Genomic DNA, 10,111 nt, shown 5'->3' with positions numbered 1-10,111 from the left:
TTTCTTGCGATGGCCGTGGAGATTGCCTATGGCAATGCTTGTGCATTTCAAACATATCGATATTTGATCTGTCAACAGATCATACTATAAATGTTGTGATGTTCTCGCTATTTTAGAATGCAACAGCTATCTGTATCACATCGCCATAATTATTTTGATCATATAAACAGACAAAGTAAATAACAAAAAATAAAAACAAACAAAATAAATAAAAAATAAGTAAATAAATGTATGGATAAATAAATAAGTAAATAAATAAATAAATAAAGTTTTATTCTTTTAACATATCTCTGGCAGATAATAGGTGTAAGTGTTTACTTTCTAATTCTTCGAATGCAATTTTAAAAGTGTAGAGTATCTGACATGGTTTTGAGCGCTGACATTTGGGTGATTGTAGACGATGCAGTGAACACAAAGTAGAACAAACATTGATATTCTGGCGGACTCAAAATGTTTTGAAATTTGTTTTCGCATGTAGGCCTTGATTTGTTACTTTTCATAATCACCTAGGTTTTTTTTTATACAATTCTTATCCGCAGATTTTTGCTCAAAGAATGGCCTGCCTGCCCGTCAGGCAATCGAAACATTTATAATGACATGGTGAATTTGGCAATATTTTCTTTTAGTGACATGGGAAAACGTTTAGTGGATCAAAAATGAAATCAAGTTGTGCAATAATTTTGGTTATTTTGCACGTAAATATAAACCCTAAGGAATTATGAAATCTTGGATTCGTCTTTCATTAATATCTTGTACGAGTTAGCTCAGCTTGAACCTGGCGTGATCCGATGCGATGGTTAATTTGCGACATGTCCATTTACGGCAGTACTGCATGCAACTTCGCAGCGCCAGCTGCTGACGTGTTAGTGGTCATACTGTTTTGCGACATGAGTAGCGTCATTGCAAGATGGCTGCGCCCATTGGAAGTAAAACGCCGGTAAGTCACCAGATAATTGTTACTTTCTTCGTTTCTTGTCAATTGGTTCGTTTTATTTTAACTTCAGGCTACGTAAGTTTTAGTCAACTACGAAGGAATGGCGTCACATTGATTGTGGCTTTGGTTTGATACTAATCTCCATGTTGTCAACGTATGATGTGGCCAACATGACACACCCGGCACCCTGATTACCCGATTATCTTGCTTAGCGGAAGGGTTCCTAGAATTAGAGTGTTTAAGCTGTCATTATAAACGGTATTCACAAAGTATATTAGCCCAAATACTCTGCCGAAAGCTCACGACCAAAACTACGGCTTGTAACTGGGTCTCCAACATGTCTATGCCTGTACTAGGCTGTAGCCCCATCACACACTGCGTACGATGTGCATTCCCGGCGCTGTACGGCCTCCCACCACATTAATCAAGGCCGTACAGCGCCGGGAACACACAACATCGTCAGCGCTAGTTTTGGATTCGGTGTCTCCTTGCCGTCTATAGTATTATGAGACTGTAATATGCCAAATGTAGAATTTAGACGATGGGAACGAGCAATAAATATGGTCGGGGCGAACTTCAAACAATGGAGTGAGCAAATAAGTCTCCACATGCTGTCATTTAAAATTTTACCAAATAAAATCGGTATGTCGTCTTAACTGCCATGGTTGCACCTTATATGAAAATGTTAGTCTGTACGTTGTTATGGTGGTACTCAATCAACCTTATCCAAAACTATCCCGTGAAATACTGTATGTTTGTACTACCGCCCATTCCCAATCTAATTTTAGACTCACCCTCTCTGTAGCTCAGGCAAATTTGACTAAAATATTCAAAATTAAATCAAATGCACAGATCACTGTATTCATGGTCGTTCATGCATGCTATTCAGATATTATTACTGTTATTATACCCAAACTGGAACATGAATCTTTTTAACAATAGCGTACCTCTTAAACGAGGCATAATTACTCCTTTAGATGAAGTACTGTAGACGTACATGTATGTCTAAAAAGTTGACAATCAAAAATCTCCACTTGATAAAGTGCTGGCTAACTGTACAACAACTGAACCTTTAAAGGTACCAGCTCTTAGTTTCTTAGATTCAAAATCCGAGAGAAACCACGCAATTGCATTGTACAGTATTTTTTCCAACTTTCTGATTCTCTTAAAGCTTATGTCATTCATTTTCTGTGATTACTGACAGGATGACTTCAGCAAGCCAGGCAGATTCCAGTATGGAGAAGCGGACTATGTGTTTGAATCAAAACCCTGGGCAGAGCCAATGCCATTCCAGATAAGTGAGGTATGTATGATATACAGGTATACAGACAGGTCACGAAAAACACAAAGCTTCTCTGCAGTTGATTTGCTTTGTTTATGGTTAGACATAGGGATCTACATAACAATGTGTTATGTAAATTAGTTTACTGTGAGGTTTAACACAGTGTACCAAATGTTAACATGCAAATTATCTGGCTGAAAGCTTTCCTGCACAGTAGCAAAACCTAGTCTATTAAGGTAGCATATGAAAATGACAGATTTTTATATGTGGACACATTTGTATGAGTGATACAATTGTAATAATAACACCTATGTTCCCTTAAGGAATTTTATAGATACATGGATTGTAGGATAAGGTCTGTATATGCACTTCCAGAAAACATGAAGTTTGGATCAAAAATAATTTACAGCTTTTCTAAGGAAATCAAAGCATATCACTATAATGGTAATTTTCAATATTTCCTCTCGCAGTTTGACAGGGAGCTCAGGGGAAGATGGGACCATGCTATGGAGAAAGGACATTTCCGCTACACATTGTCAACCCTGAAAACAAAGGTTATTCCTGGAAAATTAAAATACGTTGCCCAGGTAAGCAGCGGGCATGAAGTTAAAAATGGATGTTGAGTTTTCGGTTTGGTAGAATCTGTCAATGAAACAGTGTGAAAGTGGGAATGTTTGAAGACCAGTAGAGAGTAACAAATGTCCAACCAAAGGAACCACCTGCCAGTATACATTGTCACCTGTGTTACACCTTGGATATCATTTGATTGTCATGATTGGCTTAGACTTGGTCAAAATGGCATATTGAAGAAAGTGATAAAACATGGTTTAGGAGAGTTTGGTCCGTTTGATGATGTAATCCTGACCTGTAGACGTACCTGAGTCTAGTGTACATTGTACAAATTATGATGATCTGTTTGTGTAGAAAAGTATCTGCAAGACCCCTTGGCATATGACACGGGATTCCAGTTGAATTAGACAACATTATACATATAGTACTACAATTAAATTGTAAGTATGGTACATACTACTAGCTACAAACAATGCTGTGTCTATTCCTGGAAGTCGTTTTAAAGCAATTTAGGTACGGCTATCAAAAACGGGGCCGTTCACAGGGGTAACTCTCTGCTAGTGACAATGTTCTATGCCATGATTACCATTTCTAGGCATAGCTTCTGAGACAGAAGTTTTTAATCGGTGTAATAAAATTAATAACACATGATAGCACTGGCAAGATTATGATTTGTTGCTCACCCAAGGGATGGTGATCATGATGGTATTATTGACGGTACCTGAGCCAAAGACAAGGTATCAATATTACTGTCAGTATTACAATTTTACTTAAATGTTGCCTGTGATGGTATACCTTAGATATCGTCCATGTGAACAGTGTTGGAGTTGTAACCTTTAGATATTAAAAAGGACTACAGAGCACAACACACTGTTTGTTGATTACTGTCATTGAAATATTTCTGTCTCTTTGACTTGACTATGTTTAATGTACTGTGGTATATCTTTACATGTAAATGAAGCGTACATTTGTAACTTTACAAGCTTGATAGTTTAAGAGAGAGTTGTTGGCATGCCGATAAAAGCACTATCAATGACATCTCTAGTAAAGCCATAGATGAACTACCAAATTTAAAATGTTTTACCCTCTGTTGATACCACCCAGTTTTTCATTCACTATTGATTTTGTTTTGTACATGATCACGTAAATAATATCTGTTGACAGCTCAACATGAAACGTGCTACAGAGAGGCGGAAACCACAGGAAATCCAGAGTGTATCTCAGCCATTCAATCCAGATCTCTTCAATTTCCTGAAGATCAGAGAACACGAGGTAGGCAACTGGCTGATATGTAAAGGAATAGAAAGTGCCTGGACAGAAATAGCTAATTACATGATGCTTGTCTATCTACTAAATATTCAAGGTTAATGTCAGATACAGTAAATAAATACTCCTACAGAATATTGTCATCCTGGCCACTGTGCTAATTTGGTTCGATACATGTAGCTGCCATTTTGTTTTCTTTATGCTGTTCTAATCTCACTTGGTGACTTTCATAGTGAGATGTGCATGATTTGTACCATAAATATATAACTGTGGCTCTGTTCTCAGGTGCTCAATCAGAGAAAGGATAACAAGCACTTCACTACCACAATGCAAATACAAGCTAATTCATCTGCTGTGTTCTGTAACAAGATTTCTGATTGGTTGACTCATGACATGTATAATGTGTGTATGCATGACAAAGACATAGAAAGTTCACTGACACACACCATTGGAGCAAGTTGCCTTTATTTTAAATTCAGAGTAAGTCAATATGACTGAATGAAGACTTTGATTATGTCAGTTGATATCTACAATGTTTGACTATGTCTCCTTTTTTTGCAATCTTGAATAGATTCTCCTAGAACTTTCACCAGAACAAATGATGAATGGAGTGGCAGATCCATCAAGTGAGGACAGCAACACAGAAAGCACCAATGATAGAAACATTATCATCATCAATATCAGCCCCCTTGAATACTGCAATATATTGCTGGTGCCCAGCGTTGACCGGTGCCTTCCTCAGGTAAGTGTAAGACAGTCTCATTGTAGGATATTTGGGAAATACTTTCGTTTGTGCTCTTCAAATGAAAACACACAACTTAATCACACTTTTTGAAATTGGCTGAGGGTAATAAGATTGATAGCTTTTAACAAGGATTTTGTTATGAGTAACATGCCAAATTGTACTTTCAACCCAATTTGCCTATTGATGAAAAAACTTAATGATTCTTCGAGCTCAGTCAGACTGAAACAGGGTCACAGTTTCATCAACACAATTCACAACACTGTGGACTAAACACTACCAGTGTCTCTTTGTCAACAGATACATTCATAGTACTTTTATTTCTTTCAGGTGTTGACACAGAATGCAATAGAGGTGGCGCTTGACATGATGCTCATAAGTTCTCATCAGTAAGTACTGTTTTACACATCAGTGTAACTGCTTTCTTTTCCCTCTGTATGAAACAGTAGCTTTATTCTAACCTTTGGTTACGAGAAAGCTGACTGTATTTTGGGAAATGTGGTGTGATGTTTTATAGGTTGAGAAGTTACCATTCCTTGGCTATGTTCTTGACATTTTTAAATTATTGAAGGGCAGGTAATGAACATATGATTACAAATGATTTATCACTTGTTGGATGAATTGTGTCATTCGTTTTGTTATTCGCATAGTAGACTACTACCAAAATATGAGGGATGGGCATCCATCCGTATGAGGAATCATACTGTATCAGAGGTGAAATTGTGTCATCTGTGTGTTGCATTAAATAATTCACTGTACTGTAACCTTCATTTACTCCATGTTTTGTCTAATGGTGTCATATGTATTTTTGCACCTTTTTGTCAATTCAAGCACAACATGTATTTTCATCCTTTTTAGTAATTATTCCTGATAAATGCATACAGCATTATGAAACTAAAATAAAATCAGTCATAAATATGTTAAGTTTTTTCAGCTTTCATTGTATATGTAATGACATTCATTTATTGGTTCATTTTCCTGCAGGGGTTTCCGCATTGGATGGAACAGCCTGTGTGCATTTGCCTCGGTCAACCATCTCCATTTCCATGCTTACTATCTAGACAAAGAGTTAGCCATTGAGTACGCTGTGAGTAAAATTTGTACACATCATGCCATCTGATTGCAGAATTCATGTGTTTGAAGTTGAAAAGATCACAATTCCTCATTGATCAATGATTAGGTCAAAGTGGAGGTCCAGAGTGTTGCATGGAGTCATAGAAAATTCCTAGTATCCATCACATGTTGCGTGATTTTTTCACTCCAGGAGAATGGATGAAATGTTTGATGAATATGCCTATTGAGCTTTCCATCGAAACTGAAATTCTTTGATTTTTACGAACTTAACACAGGTGACCAAGCCAGTTATCGGTGGATGTCATGAGATAGTCAGCTACCCAACCAGGGGACTTGCATTCCAATTGGAGGAAAGAAATGTAAAACAACTTGCCAAGTAAGAAAGAATTTCTCGCATTTGACAAGTGTTGGATCTAAATTTTGAACAGAACATTTCATCATTTTAGTTTGTCAGATGTGAAGCATGTTGTAAATCTGAAATTCTTTCCTTGTGCTCAAAACTCAGCTGAACTTTGTTGCAGTGCGTATATTTTTGTAATTTTGTAAGGTGACTGGTAATTTCTTGAATTAGAAAGTTACAAAAATACAATTTCTGACAAGTAGATATGTATTGCGGTTCTTCCGTAAGAATTCATCACCATTCTTATTTAATACTTTTGTAATTATGAATGTATTGCATTTGTTATAAGCACTTCGGACATCAAAAGTACAGACTGAAATTTTTGCCATGGCAAACAAACAAGTACACATTTATCATAGCTTCATACACATACCTGGACAAATTTTTTACAAGTGTTACATAATTTCAAGAGAATCTTTTTTCTATCCCGATACAGGCTGGTATACAGGGTAACATCATATTTCCATAGCAATGAAATAGCGCATAATATGTTCATTACCAGAGGCACTGTGTTTGGGAAAGACAGTGATAGCACAGACAGAACAGTCAGGGTATATGTATGGCCAAGACGATCCTCATATGGTAAGATACAATGCTAAATGTTGCAAATACACTGTTTTGTTCCATAAAATTAAGTCAAAACATATGACTTTTCTTTAATGTGATCTCTATTTTTTTAATTATGATATTAAGTTAATACAAAAGTTGCTTGAAATTGAAAATGAAGGTGATTTAACACTACATTTACTCTATTGTGACCGTATTGTATTGGTTACCAGTGACAGCTTAGGAATCACCTTATGAGTGATCTATCCCCTGCAGTGAAATGTCCAAACACTGCAATTGTCTAGTTCTGTTTTTCTCACACAGGTGCCAAAACAGAAGATGCATTCAATATAGCAGTGTGCGAACTAGCTGGACACTTGCCAATCAAAGGTAACATCATCTCCAAAAATAATCTCCTCCAGCAAGTCAAAATTGTAGCATTTTTGGTGCTGTTACACTGGCGAACAGCATGATTTATGGAGTGTAGGGTGTTGATGTGTAAATGATTATGAAATCTGCAGTGTTTGTAAGACTTGTACAGGACCAGCAAATTTTGGATTTTAGAATTTAAAGGGACAAAGTCGGCCATTTTTCGTGAATTTTGTTTGATACGAGATACTACTTAAATTGTTTGACATGTTGAAAGATACTGAATGAATGGGTGACCATGCATATATTTGACCCAGATTTTAGACACGATACATGAAACCATCACGAAAATGAATTAATGGTAAAACCGGGGTAGCATATATGCAAGGTCGCCCATTCATTTAGTATCTTTCAACATGTCAAACAATATAAGTACTATCTCGTATCAAACAAAATTCAAGAAAATTGGCCGACTTTGTCCCTTTAACCATTTCACATATTTTCGAACTAGTGTTGTAAACTATATGGGAGTAAAAGTGTCATTGACACTGTTTTTAGGGGCTACGATTGAATTCAACAAATTTTCATGACATAGTGTTCTCTTGCCAGTTACAACCTCAGCCACCCCTAAAAAAACAAAAACAGACAAACAAAATAAAACAAAAAAATATGGACTGTGCAAGAATTTAATAGAAGAGTCAGTACTACTTCTGGAGATGATAAAACTGGTAAACTCATAGGGTAGTGACAACATTTGCTATTTAATCTGGGCATGGCAGACAGAGTGTTTTCCTGGCACAGCTGATGCACCTTGCTGATTTAAGTAGCATTTAATTGCAAACCAAATCAGTGAACCAACAGAGTATAATGAAAATGCAGGAAGCACTGCAATGATGTCCCATTCACAATGCCCTGCACTCATTTCACTCATTCAAGAAGTGCAGCTAGTATTTGTGACTTGTCTTAAACATTACGGTACTGGTAGTGCTTGTCAACTCAAATCCTGCCATTTTAGAACAAAAGTTTGATCAATCTCTTTTTTCTCTATCATCATGGAACTGTTTTTCTCTCTCATTGTTTTACAGTTGAACATGAGTATGACACAATGACAGAAGACAAGGCATCACATCTTCTTCGAGAAGCTTCGCTTTCAGTTGAAGAGTTTGATAACGTGAAGAAGCAGCTCATGCCTGTCTTGAATGGCAAATAAATCTTCACAGTGAAATTCTCAACGAACATCTCAATGAACGTCTTGATAAACCTCTCTGTCATATCTACACTGCTCCTCATTATGATCTTGCACGTGAATAGAATGTTTAATCACAGTCCTTGCACTGAGGAGCCGTGGTTTAACTGATCTGGCTTTGCACAGAATTTGAAACGTTTGATTAACAATGACTGTATCTCTGAAATTCTGAGAAGTTCATTGTGAAAGACAAAAGTGGATTACTGGGAAGGCATGTTATAACCCACTGATACATCTTAAAGGTATACTGTCACCTGTTCTGATTTTGCCACAGTTACCATGGAAAGAGAAAATCTAACCAATCATAGATTTTAAGCGGGTGGCCGCTTTTCAAAAACAGCACCCTCACATGGGCATTTTTAATACCAAGGAATGCCCTTTGACCATATATGGGCATATTTAGTTTACAGGTGACTGTATACCTTTAATATTGCTACAGAGGCAGTTACAGCTCTTTACATGATTCAATTATTCAGATACTGCGAATGTAAGTAGATAACTTATTAACAGCAATTGCTTCTGTTTTAATTTTTTTTACAGGGTTTGTGTAGACATACACTTTGCTCACTGCATTGTCTGGTGTTGCTGTGATGTATTCATACATCAGACAACTGTTGTATTGAAAGGCGGAAAGGTGAAATTTTCTTTTGCGTACAATTTTTGTCACAATAACAATGTTTTTAGGACTTTCAGGTTATGTTTAAGTTTAGGCATTGGGAAACCAATCATGCTATGGTAATTTTGAATGACAAAATTTGATTGCTATATCGATAAAATTAAATGTAGTGAAATAATGAATATTGTTCACTGGATAATATAAACTCAATTCACATTTACAGTGTATAGAGAAATACTTTTCTCAGTAACATAGCTGAATTTTGAAGTGTATATTATAAATAAATTGTCCATAGATAGATCATCAATGCAATGAAAGTACACTCTTTCATTTAATTCTGTATAATCTTTCTCAGGGACAGGAACATTGTAGAAAGAATTATGTTTTGCTCTCTGTTCGGGTGAACAACAACTTACAATTTTTCAGAGACATTCAACGCAAGTGAAAAATGATGTGATCAGTTATTAAATCAGAAAATAAGTATAGATAAAGCACCCTCAGACGCAAAGCTGTCCAAGTTGGTTGAATGCTTATTTTAACTTTCAATATTGTATATTGAATGTGGAGACCACATGACAATGTCAAATACTTTCACTGTGATTTCACTGAAGCCTTAGCAAGATATTTACTCTCCTGTGTTTTGTTTTATAAATAAAAAATTATCACACACACAACTTGTGCTGCTGATGTGGCAAGTGGTCTTCAATTGTCTGTTACAGCAGTATCCTGGTGAAATGAAACTGTGCAGAAAATGCCATGATGCAGAAAAATAATAAAATAGTATTATAAAATGTACATTATGTGACTGATTGAAAATCAAGTGACCAGAAAAAGTAACACACACAAAAAGTCTATGCATAATGAAAAACGCTGATTTTTCATTTTGATTCTAGTATTCCTTGCCAGGCAATTCTGACCGATAAACCTCTTGGGAATAATGGCTGTATCTTTTCAGTTTGTACATGCAAGTGGCCTGAGTGTGGGTGGCTTGAGGACAATAGCTTTTCAAAACGTTTGTTGAGTGCTTAGCATTCAAACCAAAACATAGAAGATTTGTTGTATTTTA

The 10,111-nt window shown here is 36.3% G+C and overlaps 1 protein-coding gene across 1 annotated transcript; it reads left to right on the top strand.

The window, feature by feature from the left end:
• The first annotated feature begins 816 nt into the window (after window positions 1–816).
• Window positions 817–9,719, top strand: LOC139149124 (GDP-D-glucose phosphorylase 1-like). Its single transcript, XM_070720688.1, has 11 exons — window positions 817–937; window positions 2,139–2,237; window positions 2,687–2,803; window positions 3,951–4,058; window positions 4,624–4,794; window positions 5,125–5,183; window positions 5,779–5,881; window positions 6,144–6,244; window positions 6,705–6,850; window positions 7,139–7,204; window positions 8,269–9,719. The coding sequence occupies exons 1-11, from the start codon at window positions 908–910 to the stop codon at window positions 8,391–8,393; spliced, it is 1,125 nt and encodes a 374-aa protein (XP_070576789.1). The 5' UTR covers window positions 817–907; the 3' UTR covers window positions 8,394–9,719.
• Window positions 9,720–10,111: the final 392 nt, after the last annotated feature.

The sequence above is a fragment of the Ptychodera flava genome, chromosome 14 (genome assembly GCF_041260155.1).
Source record: "Ptychodera flava strain L36383 chromosome 14, AS_Pfla_20210202, whole genome shotgun sequence".
Lineage (NCBI taxonomy): Eukaryota > Metazoa > Hemichordata > Enteropneusta > Ptychoderidae > Ptychodera > Ptychodera flava.
This window is presented reverse-complemented; position numbering and strand designations above follow the sequence as displayed.

Coding starts and splice junctions, on each gene's coding strand:
- LOC139149124 (XM_070720688.1), top strand. CDS start 908: ATGGCTGCGCCCATTGGAAGTAAAACGCCG. Junction 2,804..3,950: donor AATTAAAATACGTTGCCCAG/GTAAGCAGCGGG, acceptor ATCTGTTGACAG/CTCAACATGAAACGTGCTAC. Junction 4,059..4,623: donor TGAAGATCAGAGAACACGAG/GTAGGCAACTGG, acceptor AATCTTGAATAG/ATTCTCCTAGAACTTTCACC.